Source organism: Podarcis melisellensis (assembly GCF_964234715.1).
Source record: "Podarcis melisellensis genome assembly, chromosome: 1".
Classification (NCBI taxonomy): domain Eukaryota; kingdom Metazoa; phylum Chordata; class Lepidosauria; order Squamata; family Lacertidae; genus Podarcis; species Podarcis melisellensis.
Window position 1 is genome coordinate 37853983 of NC_138528.1, and position 23748 is coordinate 37877730.

The 23748-nt window shown below is 38.5% G+C and overlaps 2 protein-coding genes across 2 annotated transcripts in view; one reads left to right on the forward strand and one right to left on the reverse strand.

The window, feature by feature from the left end:
- Window positions 1–20707, forward strand: part of STXBP6 (syntaxin binding protein 6) — a 99192-nt gene extending 78485 nt beyond the window's left edge. The window contains exons 5-6 of the mRNA XM_081887686.1: window positions 11881–12038; window positions 16143–20707. Coding sequence (XP_081743812.1) covers window positions 11881–12038; window positions 16143–16166 — 182 coding nt within the window. The 3' untranslated portion in view covers window positions 16167–20707. The remainder of the gene's footprint in view (window positions 1–11880; window positions 12039–16142) is intronic.
- LOC309356321 (uncharacterized protein) overlaps window positions 1–23748 on the reverse strand; it is a 258701-nt gene that overhangs the window by 132318 nt on the left and 102635 nt on the right. The window lies entirely within an intron of this gene.

Below are 23748 nucleotides of genomic sequence, written 5' to 3' on the forward strand. Positions count from 1 at the left end.
ACAACAAATCAGGAATGGGTAGAGAGTAAAAAGGTAGAATTTGACAGTTTAAAGGGCCAATGGTGCCTGGCTAGAGAAGCAACTGGGAGGTTAGAGGTTTGTTAGATTTAACTCGGGAAAGGAAGAGATCATTGAATGGGGCTAGAAATAGGGTTTTTTTTAGAAAGAATTTGATTTATTGGAAATAAGTAAAGTTATTAATTGCATCAGTATAACTAAGTACTGTACTAGCAAAACCACTAAGCTTTATAGTACTTTACAGTTTTGTTCCCATCATGCCCTCATCTTTATTTTTTCCCCAGTTCAGGAAATAAATGGTCATAGGACACCCACAACAATAAGAGTCCTTGTTGCTGAATTGTAGTAAACAGTTCCACAGGCACAGAATCTCTTAATTTAGATTTGTTTCTGATAGGGATTGTCTTAAATTTAAACCATTCAGGCCCAGTAACGTAACCTTGCTCCCTCCTTTACTAAGGGAGCTTGCCACAGTTAGCCTTCTTGATTTTAGCAATGTGCTCCTCAAATGCTTTTTTAGTGTCCCTTATTGTATGATTGCACATATTTTGCCTAGAAATGGTATGCATGTGCAGTTAGATTGTTTTTAAATTAGGAAATGAGAAGGCAGTCTTCTTATTTAATCAGCCATTACCTGATGTGTAGACCTTTGGAAACCATCCCGGTGCACATATTGATTTACTGAGTGGCCCTGGCAAAGCCACAGTTTGTCAGCCTCTACTCACTATCTGCAATAGGGATGTTATGACTTATGATATAAAGCACTTGACAAATTGAAGTGCTATATAAATCCCTAAATAGATAGACCATTAAGTTGTGAGCATTGCAGGCTCAGGAGGGCCTGCCAAGACATCTCTCATGGCACCAACAAGATAAGATTTCACAGACTTTGCTTACAATTGTCTGGTGCTCAAAAGCAACATTTTCTGGTTTAGGAAATTTCTGTAGTAAAGCAGCTATTTTCTTCCTCCTTTTGACTTGAGGCTTGGTGTTGAAGAAGGTGCATATCTGCTTGAAATGCAGTAGCCTTTAAAAATGTGACTTTTCCTCTGCAACGGAGCATTGATTATTAAATAAAAGAGCAAAATTGTTATCTGCCCATATTGTTGTAGATGGTTGCTTAGCTGTCAAGAAAAAAAATCATCCTAGTTTTGAACTTTGCCTAAAATGTTGGAAATTGTGCTAAGGGAGTTGCTGCAAAATAGAAATTAAAACTTATTTGAAGTATGTCAAATAATAGTGCTATCCAGTAGATCCACTTAAGTATTGATTTCAGTGGGTCTAGCCTGAGTACGATGTAGTTGGATATCTCTCATCATGGATTTCTGACACCAACATTGTGGCTTCCCTCTTGCTACTTACATTTTAGGGCACTGTGAAACTGGATAACATTGGTGATTATTCCCAAGGTAGATATGGATTGCTGTTAAAGCAATACCTTTGCTGGTTGCTGTTCAAGATATTTTTCTCTTGGCACATCCACCATATAAGTAGTTGGTGAGAATACAGCAAGACAGGAAAGTTAGCAGCAAGGCCCACATATATCACACCAGACTCTAAACTGAAGTACTGCTTTTTCATTATTTGCAGTATTTCATCCCATAGTAGTTTCAGGTTACTTATTCCAAACTGAGTACATTCCTGCCATAATTTTTAACTCAGAAATGAGCAAATCATTAAGCTTTTGCACGTCTCTGAAGAAAAAAATGCAGTTATGGACTATTATAGTCATGGTTATTTAAGCTAAAAGCATGACACTAGTGTTGATTACTTGATTGTTATTTTTGTAATGTTCTGGCTAACTTTAGGTCAAATGGTGTAATCAGTCATTTTACATTACTTCTGTTCTAAGAAAGCTGATATCTGTGCTATATTCTTAGAAGCTGATTTATTGTAGAATGATGTTATAGCTCATTTGAGGAGACTGCCATTAAATCATAGATGGTAAGAAAGGTTCTCATTCAACAATATTTTCGCCAGTAACTTAAAGTTTTATGCGCTGCTATTTCAGCATTATTTTGCATAGCTTTCCCTAAGGTCCAAGAACTGTAGCTGATATTAAAACTGGCACAGCATCGCTAGTAATTTTCCTCTCTCGTAGAAGAGGGTTTTATATATAAAATACTCTATCAGCATATTCTGCGATGAATCCCTCAAATTTGGAAATGCCACTGTTACAGTCTGTAATGAAAGTCAAGAGCCTTTAATTCTTTCTGAACTGATGTCCTTGTTCTGCAGTAAAATATCTACTTTTAATTATTACTTTGGGCCCTCAGTTTCTGAACATAACAAATCCCCCGATGTTTCCAAAATGTACATTTCCCTAGAAAGCACCCAAAGCAACAATCCTAAGTGTTTATAGGCAGATGTAAATCCCATTTAGTTCAATGAAGCTTATTCCCAAGGTGTTGTATCCCACAAAGCTCTACTCAAAGTAGATCCATTGAAATCAGTGCACCTTATCCATGTCTATTAATTTCAGTAGGTCTACTCTGAGAATAGCTAACGTTTGATATAAGTGAAGGTCCCTTTCCAGAATAACTTACAACTGTTGCCAGATCAACATAAATCACATTGGGCAGTTCTGGAGTGCAAATTTATTTCCCTGAACTGGTTCTTTTTTTTCTCTCCTTCAGCGTACGTTGCAACAAATTGCTTGTTGAATACAGGTGGTTTTGGGGGTGGAAAACAGAATGTGGATTAGCACCCACCTTCCAGCTTCATGACCTTGATTCAGATCAGGGACCCTGTGACTGCTGTTCATTAAAAAGAGAGAGAAATCCCAATCAGAAGTTGCGTGGAGTTTGACCCAATTTTCTATTTACACTTGGATTGTTTCAGTAAAGGTAGCTAGCATGTGAGCTCCTGAAGAACACAGTTGCTGACATCTGCAGGCAAAGACTAGGACTGCAAAGTTTTTTAATGGAAGGCGTGTAGAAAAGTGAGAGAGCAAAGAACTGGGAGGTGGTAATTGGGATTCAGCAGTAGGCTGCTCACTCTGCTTCCTGCTCCCAGGAGAACATCAGTTTTCCTACTAAATTGCAAGAACTCACTGGCTCAGACTCTGAGAATTGAAAAAGCACACCTACCTTTGCTTCCTGTAACCTTTTTATCCTGGACAGCTGGCTGGAGATACTAATGGATTATCCAATTCTATTTCCTTGGAGGATATTTTGCCACTGTGATAGTTAATGAGTCATTTGCTTTTCACCAGCCAAGTAAGTATTGGCTTAGATTAGCAAAGCATCCTATAAATAGCCCACAGGGTGATGCTGGTAGTTTCACAAAACACATTTTTTTAAAAAAAAATCCATTTGGATTTTAGATTCATTCGAACTTTCAAAAGTGCATACACACACGTTTGTTTGTTTTTTTAATTTTTAAAAAAGAGCAGAAATTTTATTCTGCTAATCTTACATGAGTCTTGGTGTGTTCTGATCCAGGCAGACCAACATGCAAAGAAACTGAAAGCAGATCTTGAAGTTCTCATTCCATTCATGTGATAGAAGCAGAGTGAGACTTACTGCAGCTCCTCCCAATTTGTTCTAGTTTAATGTGACATGAAGCCATGGGAATTAACTCTCTTAGGATTGGTTTACTGGGTGAGAAGTGGTATAAAGACCCGTAAAATCTGCCCTAACGTTTACTTCCACTGGAACATGCTGTTTCCACTGTAAGTAACCTAATGCAGTATGTTTGTGTTTGATAGTGATAACTACCATGTTAAAAATGAGGAGGTTGAATGTTTCAGTAGGCATATAATGCCATCTAGGATTCAATGTAGCCTGGCATCTTATTTAAAGGGATTTTTGCCTATGCATTCAGCATAGGCAGTTTTCCTGGCTGGTATTCATCTACACTAACTTGCTGTACCAATAAGGCAGTGCGATATTGGTGCAGCATGATAAATGCCTGCATGTGTCACAGTGGATACTGTCTTTAGAGGAAACGTCTCCTGCTTTAGACACTTGCTTGAATTGCCACATCACTTGTAGAAGAGGCATTCCCCAAAATTCATTATTTGCTGACCTTTACAAAGTATTGCCTGAAACAGCCTGTTTTGCACTGCTTCACTGCAGGGCTACAAATACATTAAAACATATAGATATAGATATTCATGTCCGTGTTAACATCCCTTGTTTTTGTAAGTTCTGAGTCATCCCCCACTGTTGGCCAAAAGGGGCAAAATATCTCACAGGAGAGCTGTCTATACAGAAACAGTTTCTCAGCAAAATTTGCTTTCATGTTCATTGTAAAACTACCCTATCCTCTGATATTCAAGGAGGTTAAAGTGTTCATATAGCACTGCTACTTTAATTCAGACATTTGAGAAGCTTAGCTGATGAGGGTCAAGGTGATTTCCCCAAAGGAATGGGTATGTTATTTTCAACTTAGTTTGCTCTGGCAGATGCTAAGCAACGCATCCCACTGAAGTTTCCTTGTCAGAAGCTGAAATTTTTGCATGTCAGAGTTCATAAGCTTCATTGCTCTTCTCAGTAGCACAGAAAAGCACCTTGTTAGAAAGTGGTTAGGCAGTTTACCATGTTTTTGGTTTTCTTCCACATACTAACTTAACCAAAACAAATAATCTAAATATAGCTGTTGCCTCATTGTTAGAGCTAAGAAGTGCTATCAGTTGCCATATTGTGGACATGTTTGTGTGGAGTCGTTGGAAACCAAAACAGGTGGAGACAGGAGCAGGGCCACACCCCTAAATCTCAGAAACAATATGGGGCCAAGGACTGCACATACAGTACATGCTAATCTGGTAACCTGTGCCTTCATTATCTCAATTCAGGCATTGCCTTTCCTGGTTAAACAAATACCTGTGGGCAGGAGAGCAGATAGAAGCATGCTGGCTTAGTCCTGGCTCTGTTGCCCTCCATGTTTTCAAAGACGTCTGTCTGCAATGGGGGAAGCCTTTTGTACTCGTGGAGATTTCTCCTGTGATTTCCCATGAACTCTGATTTTCCAGAATTCTGAGCAGGACCTTTTTTTAAGCCGGAACTAAACAGAACTTAGTTCCCCACACCTCCCAGGTGGGCTCCATCAGTATCCATCCCATCAGTAGATGTCTGAATAGGGATATTGGAATGAATGTTTCTACTGTGTAAATGCTATGAGCACGAAGTGAGAGGTTAGAAAATAAATAGTGTTTCAACCTCTCGTGAATTTTTGACCAGGAATGCTCTGTGAAGTTTATCACCGGGGCAAATATTAAAGCACTGGCATGAAATGAGAGTGCAGGTCTTGGTTGGATGATGGTATTATTTGGGTTCATGATATGGTTGTTGTTGTTGTTTTATGCCCCACCCATCTGTTCAGTCTGTCATTTCAACTTGTTGGCCTCCTTTATTTATTTTGCCTAATTGGTTTTGGATATGGGGAACTTGTGTGTTTTTATTCATAAGAAAAGTTACATGTTCTTTCTCCAGGAAGGTGAGGAGACAAACTTCGAAAATATTGAAATGTTGAAGTAATGTCTTCATTTATCTAATGACCACAGGTCTATGCAGAGTGCAGTCCTTCGTTTGCCTTCATAAGTGGGTACAAACACCCATTTCTCTGATTAAGGAGCTATCTGTTAGGATTTATTCATATGGACTTTATTCAATTTTTATTCAACTTAGTCTTGTAAAACTTTCATCTGTGAGGAATACATTCAACCTTGTGTTTTATCATATTTTATTCCTTCAGTGCTATTGCTGCATCTTTCTTTAACCTTATTCAGATTTCTTCAGTAAAGGTTTTAAAGCTCTTATTATTCTTGTCTCTGTTCTTCATTGATTCAGTCCTCTTTAGTATCTTTTTCACTGTAGTTTAGATAGCTATTGGCAATAGCCTGAACTCAGAACCATTCTTACTGTGTCCTTTTGAAGATCATAGGACTGTTTACAATATAAAAACACAAAAATGCATAGCATACGAAAGAGAAGGGGGGGGAGACACATACACTGCAAATTTTTCAGAGCTATTACTGATAAAGCTGTCCTGAATAATTGGTTTCTATTAGTTTATTCCGATTATTTGTTGACCAGGTCTTTATTTTGACAATAAATAATCTAGGAGTCAGAATTCTAATATTTGAATTGTTAACCACATCACGAAAATGCCCAGGCAATACCTTTGGTGCTTAGAATATTAGTAATTACTTTCTGGAAATGGACACCACTGAGATGTCCACTTATAAACATAAGAAACTTTTAGTGATTATTATTACTATGAAAACATGGTTTGTAAATCTGTTTCATTATTTCAGTCCCTGTTGATGAGAGAAATATGGCATAGCTAGTGAAATGCCATCTTGGGCATATGTGTTGGGTGTGTTGCTCTCATCCTCTCCAGCCCAGTCTTCAAGGCTTAGGCTCATTGTGAGAGGCAGGTGTGCACTTTTTGCAGGTCCTCTCTAAACTACCTGATCAGCTGAGTGAGCCTTTGTTGTCTGGTTGACTCATGTAGGACTCAGACCTGAGTTTAAATGCCTGCTCAAGTACAGATCTGTTAGGTGGCCACTATCACTTGTCATTCAGCTTCTACCTCCAATCTAAAAAATAGGAATTAACCTGCCTTCCATGATCTACCTTCCTTACAAGTTTGTTGCAAAGGTAAACAAGCTTATAAATGAAAGTCCTATGTTCTCTTTGCATTATTGAGGGGCAATGTTAATTAAATTAATGGTTTAATACTCTAAATGTCATGACGCAGCATTGTAGAAGCTCTTTCCAAGAGTTACTGCCTGTGACATAGTCCCTCCTGAGTTCCACTGCAACAAAGACAGAAAGGTGAGACAGCTACAGTGTGATTTCAGTTGTGCGTAATTTTGTGGGAATTGCTGCTGTGCTACATGACTGTTCAGTGCAGGCAGTACTGAAGCACCTCTGCTCTTAAATTGTCTCTGAAATGTGTGCAGTGGAGAAAAAGAGAAACCTCCCTGTAGCCTTTATTGTTTGTACTACTTGGCTTGGGCTATTTGATACCTAGTGCAGAATTAATGAGAGAATGGCGGCACTGTGGAAAACTTGTCAGTTGATTCCACATTATAGAGGTAGAATGAATTAGGAATACAGCCAGTGTGTGTTTAAATGGCTCTACTTGAGCACCACTAATCAAATAATAGGACTGCATATTAGGCCATATTATATGTCCCTATAAATGCATAATTTATTTGCTTACTTATTTAACAAAACCATTATTTAACAAAATTAATACACACAGTGACCATTTTGCGTGGGAGTTGCATAGTGTGGGTACATGGCCTGGCATTTTTCTGCATATACCCTGGCTGTTAGTTAGACCTTAGCCCTTCCTATCTTGCCAGATAATGCATTTCAGTATACATAGATTAAGTCTGTCTGGTTTTATCACCACTAGTTGGTCAACAGTTCTAATTCTACACCTGCCATATTAACAGATGTGATTTTGTGGAATTTTGTATAGGAGCCTCGGAATAACCAAACTACTTCAGGATAGCTTAGTCTTATATGATCCACACACAAGGTACAGGCATGTGGTAAAATCAGCATCGGGTAAATAACAAAAAACTTTTCTTTAAAAACCATAAACACACTTGGCGCATTGATTAAATAAGTTAAGATTTAATGACACCCTTTCATGTTTCTCCTTGCTGTCTTTCAGTCTGTACTCACAGTTCTGTCTGTTAATGACATTATCTGACTGTTAGCGACTATTAGATGCATGTTACCAGATATATAAATGAATAGCTAGGGTGAAAATAAAATTTATAGTCAGCATTTAAGTTTAGTTAATTGTAACAGCTAAAAAGCAGTGTATGGTTTGTGTTTGTCAAGCTAATTTTACATTTCATGTAATACGCCATACAATTCCCCCATTCCACTTAGCTCAGTTAGCATTTATCTCTCAATTCATGTATGTCTCATTGGCTGCTCTCCTGTACACAGCTATACTGCTTAAATCCCTCTTAAGTCAATGGGAATCAATCAGCCTAACTGTACACTGGGTTGCCGCTTTCACCCTTATAATATTAAGCTGTTAAGGCTTACCATATGTGCAAAAGAGCCCATAGCATATAGCAAGCACTTTATTTTCCTTAAAAAACACATTTCAGAAGAGTGTACACTTGTTTCACCAAGTCTTATATCTCTTTCTGAGCTTAACTATTCTCTTGATGGATTGTGTGCCTTATTGTTCTCGTTTGCATGTAACATTAAGCAATAGTTAATGCTAAGTTATAGTTAATAAACCATCATTAAAACCAAGGTATCTCACACACAGTCACTCAAAGCATGGTTTGTACATCACAGAACAGATTCTTTCTCCTTCACTGTTGAATTTTAACCTCTTCTACACTAGTAGCTTTGGAGCAGTGGCAGATCCTTAACCATAGTTAAGGAGAGAGGTCCAAGTTCACACATAATACTAAGCTATGGTTAACGTTAAGAAAAGTTTATAAACCGTGGCTTAATGTTAGATGATCAACTTTAACTTTAGTTAAATAAACCATGGCTTATAAGCTGTAGCTTATTGTAATGTGTGAACATGGTCAGCGTTGCTGTTTATTAAACAAAACAGAAGGTTTCATAATATCCTAGTACTAGTAGAATGTGAGAGTTTTAAAATTCATGTATAAGAACTTAAAAATATGTACACAAGGAAATGATTAATCCAATTTGCATTATAAAGCAAATAACCTACTGTGATAGACTGTTACATCTGATGATTCATAAACATTAAAATGACTTTGCCAAATACAGGAAGTTTTAATTATGCTTGTGTAGATTCATGCAGATCAGCTTTTTCTTATCTATAGTGCTTATCTTTGTTTTAAAAACTACTTATCTTCTTCTTAGTTAAGAACTATGGTTTGAAGTTACAGTTTGGCCCATCATTAAGTATAACCACAACACAGAAGATTGATTTGTACAACTCTGTGGGTCTCTTTCCACCCCTTCTGCTTTACCAAATAGCAATATAATGTACATTCTTAATCTAACACCATGTTTTTAGGACTAAATTTGAATTCAATTATATGTAAATGTCTCTATCTGTCCTGATCATCTGTGCTGGATCGAAACTTCATTACATCAAAGTAAGCTATGTCATATCAGTACATGCTACACTGCCTATGAATTTGACACCATTTCCCCTAAAATGTGATTGCTCATCTGCCTTAAGCCATTAGCAGAGTAACTGCAATGTCTTAATATTGTGATTTGAGCTATGCAAGACTATTGAAAATAATTTAAGCCCCTAATACTTTCCTTTCCTTTTAATTAGGTGGTGGTGGTGGTCTGTTACGTTTAGTTGCCAGTGTGCTGTGTTTAGGAAGTATAAAACCAGAAACTATCAGGCTTATACTCTGGCTTATACTTCCTTAAGTGAAGCTTATTCTATCATTCATGTTATGCAATCAGTTGATAAAAGATGGGCAGAATTTTGAGACCAGCTGAATATGTGAGCCCTCTTACAGTTAATTAGGTATTTACTAGAGCTGTAAGCTAAGATTTCAAATATTGATTAAACCGCTTAATCAGGAGAGAGACCATCATCACTTTGCTGTTTGGTAGAAAGCTCTATCTCTTGAATTTTTGCTTGCTATGCAGCTGTTAAAAACACAGGAATCAAAGAGACAGGTCGGTTCTGTCTTTACACAGGTAAACTCTGTTCCTGCTTTGTGCACTGAAAAACTTGGAGTTCTTGGTTGCTGAAATCATTGCCGAGACCATATTTTTTGCAACTCCAAAAAATGCTTATAAAATTCAAAGTCCCTAAGAAACATCCCTTTCCACACTTCATTTTGAAATACCATTTCTGCTACATAAATTTAATGATTGATAGCCCACTTTATTTACAATACAACCATAAGAATTCCAATCTGGGACAGTGTAGGAGCAAAGAAATGGACACTTCCTCCCTACTCTTTGGAAGTGAATTGATAGGGTGTGAATCAGTTGCAAGGCAATAAACAGATTTGCTAATGAGTGGACTTTTGGTTTAATAGCAGATTGTACTCATTTTGAAATGAGACACCAGTTCTCAAACTTGATTTTATAGTAGTGCCAAACTCCTGATCATACGCGTTTGATTTACAAATGAAACAGTAATCCAGAACCAACTTGCTGAGACAGTCATACACAAGCAGTGGGATGGGGGAAAATAATAATAATAATGATTGTTTCCTGCTGACAAAATCAATTGATTCTTCTTTTAAAAGTACAGAGAGAGAGAGAGAGAGAGAGAGAGAGAGAGAGAGAGAGAGAGAGATATTTGCTGATCAATTCCATTGCAAGACCATGGCCTTTCTCAGAAAAGTGTGGACAATTTCTAAATTCATTGCATTGTTAGACCACAAGCAATGCAAACACTTAATAATATATTTTCAATACCAATATTTTATAACACTACAGGTATGGAATGTATGAACATCAAGCCATTGATCCCTGTGTATGAATTCTATATTTTATGCTACTGGTGCATTCCAAATAACATCAGAAATTCAATTGTTTACCAAAGTATATATAGAGTTCTCACATTTTGAAAATTGACTTAGTTATCCAGTTGTCAGCTGAAGCAAAGCAGTCAATATTCACATCAAATGAATATCAGACCTGAGAGCAGAAAGTCAAGTACAGTGGTACCTCGGGTTAAGAACTTAATTCATTCTGGAGGTCTGTTCTTAACGTGAAACTGTTCTTAACCTGAAGCACCACTTTAGCTAATGGGGCCTCCTGCTGCCGCTGTGCCGCTGCTGCACGATTTCTGTTCTCATACTGAAGCAAAGTTCTTAACCCGAGATAATATTTCTGGGTTAGCGGAGTCTGTAACCTGAAGCATATGTAACCTGAGGTACCACTGTATCTAATCTACAGCTCAAACACCGGCAGAAAACCACACATGCAACAATCACACCTCCAGACATTTTAGGCCACAACCCCCAATTATTCTCCACCGTGGGATATAATGGGCAGAGGCTGTGGAAGTTGAAGTCCAAACAAACTTGGAGGGCATCAGGTTTGGGGAAAATGTAAGCTGAGAAGAAAAAGAACATGTTCTCAGCTTCATAAAGTGATATTTTTCATCAGGTTTGTTTCAGCTTTTTAAAAAATCAAAAAGGTATTTGGGAACATGAGCATTTGTTTTATTTTTTTCTTTTGAGACTTAGGCTAGAATCCTACACCAAGTACCTGGGAGTAAGTCCCATCCAACTCAGTTGGACTTCTCATCCAGGCATGTATAGGATTTCTCTATTTATTCCAGGAAAAGATGGCAAAGCTCTGTTCTGTGAGTAGAACTCCACTCATGAGTCTCATAGGTTGAAGAAATGCAGAAAGTCTCTGTTTCAATCCAAGGCATTTCCAGGTAGAGCTAAAAAATGGTGCTGGATGAAGCACAGGAGAGTCATTGCTAGTCATTGTAGACCTGTAGTCCCTGACAGTAGACAAACCCTCCTAACATGTCGTGTGGGCAGGGAGAAAAGGAGAAAGAGTGTGTTTTGGTTTGGGACAATTTACCTTTTTTGGGGGGGTGGCTTGCTTTCATTTGTGTACATGTGTGTCTTTTATTTTGTGTTGGTGTATGTGTAGGTGTTTTGCCCATTTTGGAGAGGATTTTGAGCATCATCAGCTGGGTATTCTGTGGTGCCTATGATTTCCAAATGTGTCCATGGGCCCAACAAGTGTGGGTCTCCTAGTGCAGGCAATATTGAGCCAATTGGAGCAATGGCCCAATAGAAGATAAATTCCTGTCTTCCTATGATCCAACCTTGTTAGTTTTATATCAGAGTTCTGATATTAGAAAATGTTGTGATACATTTGATCATGTCATTCGCAGTTCTCACGTAAGTTTTCCGTTTTTGTTTCTAACAATTTATTATTTTTATTTTAGGAAATAGCATATTACATTCGGCTGCAGACAGTGTAACCAGTGCAGTACAGAAAGCAAGTCAAGCTTTGAATGAGCGTGGTGAAAGGTTAGGTCGAGCAGAGGAAAAGACAGAGGATATGAAGAACAGTGCTCAGCAGTTTGCAGAAACTGCACACAAGGTATGAAATTAATAAAATACAGCTTAAGGAAAAGGACAAGAAATCCTTAATATGGTAATAACTTCTATGAGAAGCAGGTTGCTAGGAAACCCCTAATATTAATATGCAAGATTGTTTTCACATATTGTTGTCAACTGTTTAATCTCATCAAAAGGTACCAAACCCTTGTTGATAAATGCTGGCAAAGGGGCACATTCTGACCTGTTAAGTTAGCGCTGGCATTTGTTGGTTTGAAAAATATGCAGTGCACACTTCTAGTGCCTGCATATTGAGGTGGGGCAGGGGTGTTTTACAGCAATTAAGTAAATCAAATAAAGCACAACATTCCATAAAATGATGTAATACAACAGAGATGGGTTCAACAGATACAAAAATATCAGATAAAAAATTATATGCCCCAATAAAACACATGTTTGCTGGAATACAAAAAAGTTTTTACACTCTCTTGGAAGATTCTGAGGAAACCGAGAATATGGTGTGAAGGCTAATGTTCTACTATGTGCTTTAACTAAATCTGAGGTAGGGCCTTCTCAGTAGTGGCACCCACCCTATGGGTGGTATCCAACTAAGGCTGCAGTCCTAACCATGACTATTTAATTCAATATGGCTTACTCCCGGGTAAGTGGGGTTACCATGTCATACTCTGAATAGACCCAGAGAAGTCAATGCCAGTGAGATTTTTCATTATAAATAACAAACACAAACAATCCAAGTGTAAGTTAAAAAATACTAGTTTTCAGAGCTGCAAATTAACAAATCATACACTTACAAAGTTCCCAAATATTTTAGATTTAAAAATAGCCAAGACAGCCAACAGTTTTCATCTGACAAGCTTCTCACTGCTAGCATATACAAAGCAACCTCATAAATAACAAACTTATCTTTATCAGCCAGCAACCATCTAATTTTGAAATCACCTGTTTGACCTTCTAAAAAATTCTGGAATGAATAGAAGGATCTGCTCCTATGAAGGGCAATAAAGAACATAGTACACAGTATCTCCATCTGACCTCATCCACTTCACAAAAATGGTCTTTTGTTGGCCTTTTAAAGAATGTACTGGTTAAATATTCTGATGGCATGGTTTGAAAAGCTGAGCAGAGTAACACATATCTAACAAGGGGGGGAAAGTCCCACAGATTGCAAGCAAAGTGTTGCATCAAACTATGCAGCAAGACTTGACAAAAAGGATACGAGGATTTGCATTTTCCATCTCCCAATTTGCTTTGTGATACAGTCAGGACCAGGAGCGGAATGTTGCCACCAGCAGTGCAAAATACATCCTTTGGATTGCATTGTAGCATTTTCCCTATTATACATTTACACTTAAGTCTTGTGCTGCCCTTGGTATTACTGTGGCTATTCCTAACATCTTTCATCATAAAAAGGAGCTTATATTTCTAACTGTGCCTACAAATACTTTTTACCCATAGAAGATGGGTGCTCACTTCACTGCATGTTTTTATGTTTAAGTTAATTTCAAACTGCTCCCATTACCCCCAGACACCACGTCAGTGAAGGCTGAAAGCCTTCTCTTAGAATATGATTAAAACAAAAGTGGCTGTCTTGGTCTTTGAATCTTTATCAGAATGGCTATCACTTGGCAACTTCCACTAACAAGGACTATCTGGACTATACATACATGCTTCTGTAAATGGAGTTGGAAGCAAATATAGACCATCCCTGACTGCATCCATTCAGCCCAAGCACCTCCTGTCCTTGGGGCAAATCTCTTTTCAAACAAGCCTGATCTGTTAACCTTGCCTGTGATCTAGACTAGCAACCTCTGTCTTTCCTCACATAATTGGCTTCTTTGCTAAGCCTTCTGCTTTCCCTTAAACACACTTCATAATGTTCTCAAGACTTGGTATCTCCTGTATTCACAGCCTTTCTCTCACACTCCTCTATTATTATATGCTACAAGGACTGACCATCACTTTTTTGTTTCATAATAAATATGGAATTGTAGGACATGTATGTGATGCAACATTCAAGAACTCTAGACAACCTGGAACATGACTCTTCTTCCTTTTCTTTAAAAAGATATATATGAATATTTCAAGCATCGTATCACACCCCTAGAAACTACAGGAAAATCTTGAAACTTATTCCTTTAATCCTCATTTATTTATCCTGCATTTATGTTTTTCTGCAACAGTCGGAACTGAATACTAATGAGCAATACTGAATTCCTGTGTTGCTTTCTCCCACTTTGAAAGTAGTGAAACAAACTAATTAATCTGGTTTGTGTTTACTTTTAAACTCTTTGAAGTGACTTCACAGAGTCATTGTTGCAAAGTCAATTATTTATACAAGTTGCTGGTTTATGTGCTTTGTTCCCAATACTAATCTGTGCCGTGCCTGAAATGTAAAATAATCCTGCACTGGCAAAAATCCTAATGATGACGTCTATTAATGTAAAAAAAGAAAGAAAGAAAGAAAGAAAGAAAGAAAGAAAGAAAGAAAGAAAGAAAGAAGATTTAAGTAAATATCTGTGTGCCTTTCAGCACCTTCATTTTTAAGGAACATTTCAGAATCAAGTCAAGGATCTCACTTAAAAGATGTAGCACAAATGCTGTGACATTTCATCAGCTCCTGATATCACTATTAAAATGTTGTCATTAGATGGCTGAGGTGGTGTCCAGGAAGTGGCTACATGTCAAGTTAATTTCAGTATTAAGTGGATAAGATGTGGGGAGAGATGCTTGCTAGCACACCACATGAAAAGGCTTTTCTGTGTGTATCCCAAAATAACCAGATATAAGTGCCAGTATGAGAGCTGATATTGAAAGATGCAGCTGTGTTCTTGTTACCTACTTTAAAATGTCTTGAGTATTTGGTGGGGGGGGGGGAATCATTTATTGAAACCCAAGAGATTTGTTGCCAGTCATTGTTGCCAACAATAAACTAGATGGACTGTTGCTCTGTTAGCTTCCTATGACACAGGTTTGTTCAGTATTCATAAGGATAACTCAAGAGGTCTGCACTGGTTACCAATTTGCTACTGGGCCAAGTTCAAGGTATTACTATCAGCATATAAAGCCCTTAACAACTTGGGACCAGCCTTACCTGACATGCATCCACTCGACCGCTTCAGTCGGTGGAATTGGCACTATTACAGGTGCCATATAAGACCTCTACCTAATTTGTAAGCACTTGATTGTTTTGTGTGGCAGAGCCTACACTTTGGAACTCCCTGTCTACTGAGATCGAGCAGGTGAATTCACTGACCTCTTTTTTGGCATCTGCTAAAAACATTTTCTTTAGACAAGCCTACCCAGATGCTTTGAAAGTTAAGGTGATTTTAATCTGATTTAGTCCCAACCGACTCCAGCTACAAAAGGTGAGGCTGCTGAACAGATTCTTGGGCTGGGGTACTGGTTAGGGTTTTACATTGGGGGAGGGTTTTGGCTGATTTTTATTTTTATTTTTTGTCAACTTAAGGTGTTCATATTTAAGAACACCCCCTAGCTTATTCAAACTATATGCTCTATATAGAGGATCATAATCAAGAGTCTTTGTGTGTTTCCACCTCCCTTGTAGATGGGTCTTAGTTCCTTACATTTTTGTATAAATCAAGCCGCACTTTGTTGTGACATCAGGTCCCCTGAACAGTGGTTTGAGCTATCCCTCCAAACTAAGATTGTAAACCGTGGTTTGATTCTGCTTTGGAGGGATCACTCAAGCTACCGTTAGTTCTGTATTTGCAATGATGAGGGGAAGTGTTTAATATGCTTATATTTCCTTTCAAAGCTTTCTTTAGAAGTTAGATAATCTCATTAACATTGCATGTGATATTTGTTAATTTAGTCTAAATAAAGTAATTTTAAGGTATTTCTTTTTATCATGGTTGGGTTTCAGCATCTTCACCTTGAAGTGAGTGAAAACAACTAAGTATCTTCCTTCTGTATTGATTATATGGTCTGTGAATGTAGCAAGCAATATAAACTCAACAGGAGAAAGTTTTATTGGGATTTGCAGCCAATATATACATGCTTCCTTTTTGTCTGCAGCACAGGAACTAAGCCTAGTTCATAAATGTCCAGCCATAATTGTAAATAAGTCTTAATGCATCTCTCACTCTCTCGCACATTTTCCCTCCAGCTTGCCATGAAGCACAAGTGCTGAAAATGCCTACTGTAAAGATCTTTCCAAGAGGAACTGAAAAGCTAGATTCATCATTTTTTTACTGGAAATACAACCACATGTCTGCTTTTTTCTACAGTTCATTGAAGCCCAGTTATTCCAGTTACTATGTAGGAAATAAGTTGTATTCCTATCTTTTTGTATTGCTAAGCCATTCTGCACTTTTACCATATATATTTTTTATTATTTAAAATAAGAGATGGTGTTAACATGGAAATTGGACCAAAGGACATACTGAACTGCATTGATCTTCAACATCACACTTTTCCCAGTATTAAGAATGAAGAAATAAAACTGCCTACGGGGAAGATTACCAAATGAAAATAAAATCCAAGGAATTTGGTTTACAATTATCTCTTCGAACAATTTTTAGAGCTACATAGTTTATGCCTTTGATCACTGAGCAAAACGAAATGAATTATTTGCTATGAAAAAGCAGCCTTCTCATTTCTGCCAGTATTAATACTCATATTTTGCATGTGCCAGCACCAGCACCACAGTGCAAATCTGGATTCGAGAGGTCAACTTGTGGTCAACACTACATTTTCAAAATAACTTCTTTTTTACTCTTCTGATTTATTCTTTGGACTGTATAATACCACCGAGAATTCACACTTGAGATGTTAAGGCTAAGGAAACTGATGATTAAATTTCTAAATGTCTCTGCATTTAGTCTGGAATTTAGCAGTCAAATTATAAAATAGAATTTTCCCTTTGTAAATGAGATTTTTTAAAAAGAGAGAGAGAACATTCCAAATCCACATTATGCAGGAATCATTCCAGCATTTTAATGTGTCCACGAACACTTACTACACTTGCTGAAGCTGCAGTTCTGCTTAATGTTAAGCATGCTTCAATTTTAGTGCTTTGAGTAACTTTGGTACATTTATTCCCAACACTGCAGCCTCGCCATCCTTGGCTAGGAGAAGCTAAGGTTGAACTGCCCTTGCATTGAGTGGTTCCCAAGGAGACTCATAATTTTAGAGTAACTAAAATCAACCTTGCATTTTGTGGAATACTCACTTGCACACACACAAATTTTGTTGGTTTTGAAGCTTTTGCCATTTGACCTAACAACATGCACAAAAGCCTCTTGATTGAGTTTGGGAACTGGAGCTGTGCATGGAGTTCTTGGCACTAGAGCTCAGCATCCAGTACTTAGGGTTCGCAGTTACTCAGTTAGCTTACAACACTTGATCTATAAGCACATCCATTGCACATGAAGTCAGTTCTGTCTGCTTTGTCAGCATCAGTACCAGACCATTCTTACCTAACTTCCCTTCAAGAGATGATTGAGTCATGTGGATCCAACCACACCCTTTCCTCTGATAGCACTAAATATTTGCTAGGCATAGGAAGATTTGTGCGCAGAAAATGTGAGGGTCTTTCCATGACTCTCCAGAACAACCCCGCCTCCATAAGTTACAGCAAATGTTTCAGGATTTCTGATAAATTTTGCATTTTCTTCTCTGATTTTCCTCCCTGCTTTGAATTTTTAGATCCAAAGTGATATGTGAGCAGAATTTCATGTTATTTCACTGCTATCACATTATTGATGCTGATTGGAACACACCTAATAGTTTTCAAGTAAAGCAGCCCAAGAGATGAGAAAAAAGGTTTGTAGATATAGGAGAGCGAAATTTCTGCATTTTTATTTTATTTTTGTTTGCACAGACACCAGCAAAACAAAACAAGGAGCTTTTAATGCAGACGAACCTTTAAATCAACACAGAGATAACATTCATTTAATTAGACTTAACTGCCCATTAGATTTGTTTGAAATTGTAAGAGAAAAGTGGCTTTGTGGACCCCGCACCCCTTAGGAGTTACAACAGCACAAGCCTGCCAGTTAGACATGTTCCAAATCAGAATAAGGTGGTTAAATGTAATGCCTTCACTGTTCATCCAAGGTGCATTTTGAACCCTTGGCTCCACCTGACGCACCTACTGCTCAGGAATTAAATGGGCCAGCGAAATATCCAGTAGAATTTTGCCCTTTGGAATTAGACTAAAGTATACAGCATTTTCCAAAGCAATTTTGTAACCAGTTTTTCATTACTGTTTTTAATAGGCTTGGGCGAGGCAGGGGTATCAGGATAAAAAAAATAATAATAAGTAATGAGAAATACAAGCTAAAATACAGCTGCAATGTCAGTTTTGCTGAAGTTAGTGGATGAAACTGGAGATCGTCACAAAGGCAGCCTGTGGTACCCTTCACACACAGCAATGTGGATACCACCTTTCTGTAATGCTGCCCCATGCAATGGGCTATGCGTGAATACTGCAGCTATGTGGGCAGGACTCATCGTAGGGATCTTTCCCACATACCACCGAGTGCCCTGGACAAGTAGTCACATCATTCATAGGCAGTTCCAGCTCTCTAAACTGCATCATCCAAACCAGCACCAATGTATGGCCATAGCTGAAAAGGACTTCAGTTGCAGATTATGAATTTACAATGAACATGAATGAAGTGTTAGGTAACACAGTGTGAATGAGGATACTATTTGCAGTTGGCCATATCTGATCGGAGGACTACTGCTAAATTCCAGATTTTCCATTGCTTGTACTGTGAACCATTATTCTGTATGTTATATTTATTTTGCACATTTTTTGCATTTCAGCTCAATGATACTTTTCTTGTCAAATTTTCAAACTGCCAAGCAACCCCTTGTGATTTTATCACTTTGATGTATCAAAAATTAGATCTTAATTTGTATTTTTGCTATTGAGTAAATTTAAATTTCATGGTGGCTTTTTTTTTTTTTTTGATAACTAGAAGCAAATGTGCTGACATCTAGTACTGAAGGTAATAAACATCATAGTGTTAAAAACGTCCTCCTGAGAATAGTGGTAGTATACGATTCTAGTATTAGATATTTGAGTACACAAGGTATACCGTAATTCAGGTTAATGTTTCATATTCAAGAATGTATTTGTAAAAAGTAACAAGAACCATAGTTTCTTTATCAACTTTTTAAAAGGTCTGCGAAGAATAAAAACCATGTGTTACTGAACTTCAAACTGTTATATCAGTGAGATCAGTCTTAACAGCCTATTTTTGTGGCTAGCAAAATGTGCATTAATGTGAAAATGTTAACAGAACTTGCTCACTAAATAATGATCTTAAGTTTGTTGTGCTTTAACATGCCAAAATTGTAAATTCTTGCTGATATGATATTCTTTCTCAAAAGTCCTAGGGATATAGAGAAAAAGACACCACACCATTCTGCAATAAAAGGGTTCTTTTCTAATCCTGGTTTTCGTCATTCAATAAAATATGCTGTTCTCCTAGATTATTTGGTGAGAGAAGGCATGGCTGTAAATTTAACCTTGTAGAAGGATTTTTGTTATTATTCCATACCTCCTCTTTTGCTCTTAATCCTTTTAGGTGACACTTAAGGGTGCTTCCAGTAGACCTGCATTTTGAGCATTCATCCTGATTTATTTACAGGCAGATTCGACTTGGTTAGCTGTTTTACTGAGCATTCGCTTTTGTTTATAAGGAGGCTAGATGATGTAGCATCCCACACTTTCTGCTACTTTTTCCTTTCACTTTCCTTTTTGCTAAAAAAAAGAAGAAAATTATCTTTTGGGAAGTGGGTTTGATGTGCAATATCTCTAAATCAACTTTAATTGTGCAACTGGAATTTGCTGGTATGTGGACGACTATCACCCCAAAATAGTGACTGTCTCAAGGTGCCTCAAGTCTTAAAAGCTCTGTGGGAAGCACATTTTGAACTGGGAGCTCAGCGGCGCCTGCCTCCACCCCTCGGCCACACCAGCAAGGGCTTATTTACACAACTACTTTATGGTGGTTACTGGAACACTTAGCCATGTTCCCCCCCACCCCTTATTTCCTCCTTTTGTTGCTGGCAGAAGTGCCTAATAAAATATTGCATACTAGAGATCCATAAGGAATCAGCCATTCAAAATAAAGATTTCATGGCTCATACTTGTTGTATATATGCCTTAACTAAATGATTTACACAAAGTTGGCCACTGATTTTCATATGTATTCCAGAAAGATAAGATTGCCTGCAAAGAATGTGACACTTGTTTTGTGGCCTGAAATGTGTGCAGAAGCTGATCGCTGAAGACTGTCATCTTTTGCATCACATCATTCAGAATTGTTTTGGCTTCTTGTCACACCTGTACTGTAAATATTCACATTACTAAAAGGTATATTTACCAATGTGCTACATGCACATTACGAAGTGCTACTGGACCGATCCATCCTCTTGAAGAATAAAAAGCACCATGGCTCTAAATGGTTACGGTGCTCAACTACATTGCTGAATGTTGTGAATGCAAGTTGCAGTTTGTCCCTTCAATAAATAGCGACTTCTCTCTTCGTCAGGGCATAGGAATGTCTAGGCCCTTGGAATGAGATGTTGGCCTTGTACAAAACTATAATCTGGCAAAATAGAATTCATTGTATGTATTGTTCTGTGTGTGATTCACATAACTGTAAAATGACAATTTTGTTTTCATAATAAAAGTTTTAATAAGTATATGAACAATGACTTTCTGCTTTTATATTTTGGGACGCCCCAGCTATTACAAAAGTATTGTGAAAATGCTGGCTTTTGCTGTATGCCTAGGAATAGAGGGTAGAATCCAGCTGATGTTTTTCTGCTGTAAAGCAGCCATCAGCTGAATAGAGAAATGGGAGCAGTTTTTGGCTATTCCTCTCCCACATCCTCCACCCTACCGCTTCTCAAAATCTCTAGAGAATTGGGGGACCCTCTTGAACAGATTTTGGGTGCATAGGGAGCTGGGGCCAGGGGAGGCATTGCTGGAAATGGCCACAGTGGTGGGAAACTTCTGGAGGTGGAGAAGGTTTGGGCGCTGCTTCCAGGCTTCCCACAGGCATCCAGTTGGCTGCTGTGAGAACAGCATGCTGGACTGGATGGGCCATTGGCCCAATCAAGCAGGTTTTTATGTAGGTGTACAGGTAAGCAGACCTGAGCAGGCAAGTAGTGCTAGATTCATAGGAACGTAAGTTCTACAGCAGCAGCAGCATCTACATGGCAGCTCGTAACTCTCCCACTGGCTTCGTACAAACTTTTCCCAGGCTTTCTTGCCCTTGTGCCTTGCAGACCTGGAAAAGCAGCTTCAAGGCCACCTTTCACCATGGAATGTGAAGGAGGATGGGCTTAACTGATTGCCCATTAGCATTCATTGTGACCAAGCCCACCCCAAAGCTCAAAGGAAGGCTTTTGGAGAATAGGCCAGCAGCGGGGCTCCGAAGGTATTTATTATGAAGCACTTTAAATGCTGCATTTCCATTCCATTCACTTCTGTTTCTCCTTTTTGAATAACTGCCTGCAGCGAGCAGTTGTCAGCATTACCTCTTCTATTCACAGGTAATCACTTGGTTCAGAGTGGTTCTGGCCACCTGCTAGAATGGAGGCTGCATTTAAAAGAACCCCCTGTACCTGCTCATTTGCAAGGGTTGATTTTAATGGCTGTTATCGGAGTATCTCATTCTGAGGAAAAGGAGCAATGAAACGGCCGGCACTTTTTATTAGACTGAAATATATGTATCGAGGGGAACAGCTCCACGCACAGAAACGCTCTATTTTTAGCATTGCTGCAAACTTCCATGATAGAAACTCAATGGGCAGAGAGGCAGAGACTATTCAATATTGCTGTGCTTTTGTGGTCTCTAGAGATACACAGAGCAAGCTTGCTTTTTGCTGACTCCCAACCATATCGTTGGCTGCTTTGTGATCTTGCTTGCTAATTCAGACACCTATTGATCGTGGGCCATATGGCAAGATGGAAGGGGACCAATGAAACTGATCCTGAACTAATTGAATACTGTTGTGTCTTATAAATATCTATCAGGTGTGTGTGCTGTACGTGTTTCTTCACCGTCTAGATGTGAGCTGCTTTTAATTGGATTGCAGAAAGAGCCCCTCAAGCTGCTCTGAGGAATGTACAGAGCTGAGTGTGCCAAGAAACTAACTCTCCTGTGCTTGGTCTTCTTTCTCCCTAAGGTGGTGATCTATGGTGCGCTATGTTGAGCATTTTTCTTGCTATTGTTGCCTTGTTCCGGAGAGATGATTTGGGTTCTAGTCAGTAATACAGTCCTAACTAGAAAAGAGAAGCATAAGTACAGTAACCTAGACCCAGGACGGTTGTGTCCATGTATAAAATAGGTGCTAAAGTTAGCTTGCTAAGGGTGCAATCCTAACAGCTACTTCCCAGCATGGATTTACAAAGCAGTGTGCCTCCCTGTGCATCTTCAATCCTGCTTAGCATGTTGGTTGAAGTGAACTGGAGGGAGAAAGATTGCTGTTCCAACCTAGAGCTGGTGCAAATATTTGACCCAAGTCAAATTTACATCAGCAGTCATAAATTTGACACACACAGGACATCAGTGTTAATCTCATGATTCATGCCCTTGCCTCTTCCCCCCTCCCCAAAATGGGGCACCTTTGGGATTTTTTAGAAGACATTATTGTACTTCAAAAAATCCATTATGTTAAAAAATGTGTTTCCTAGTAGTACGGGATTAAAAATAGCATTGCATGCAACCCACTAACCTTATTTTAAGCAAGGCTGTTTCAGTCACTACCTTCTGTTGGTGAGGAGTATTGTGTACATTGAACACTGCACCTGTCAAATAATGGCAGTTACTGAAGGATCGATCCAGCCATTGTCTAGAAGTGTGTGTTTCTTTGTGGACATCCAACTGCTGTCAGCTGTAATGGTGAAAAAGAAGGCAGTCAATTTTTATGGTGGCAGCCAGTCCCCACCCACAAATCCAAGAAGTGTCTCAGAAGAGGGCTTTCTGAGGAACACAAAATGGAGGCCATTCCAGTTCTTGCCCCCAGAAACGATTTTACCTCACTTCCAGTATCACAGAAACAAAGTTGCCAACTTTTTAGTAGGTGGATTTAGTTCATCCCTTGTTTCATAGAGTGGGCTAAGAATGCCCTTTAGACATGTGGCACATACTCAGTATGGCTTATACAGGGATTGGATTGTGGTTCTCTTTGAAAACCAATGTTTTCTCCTTTAGTCCAGGTGTGGAGGAGCTTTGGCCTTCCAGATATTGCTTAACTACAGCTCCCATTAGCCCCAGCAAGTGTAGCCAATAACCAAAGATGACAGGGTTAAAAAATTGTCCAGTAGCACCTTAGAGACCAACTAAGTTTGTTCTGTGTATAAGCTTTAATGTAGACACGAAAGCTTATACCCAGAACAAACTTAGTTGGTCTCTAAGGTGCTACTGGACAATTTTTAAATTTTTTTATTTATTTTGACTGCATCAGACCAACACGGCCTACCTACCTGAATCTACAAAGATGACAGGAATTGTAGTTCAGCAACACAAAGAGAGCCAAAGGTATTCCACACCTGCTGTTGCCCATCACATGTGAAATCTACAAAGCTGGGCCCTATGCAAAGCAAATGTATTTCCAGTTTCTGTCAACCAGAAGATATTTTGCACTATTCCTGCAGTTTTCATGGGTCTGTTCTTACGGACATAGCTGAGCTTTTAGGGCTCTTCTATCTTTAGCTCTTGCAAAATTCGTGACAATGAATTGTA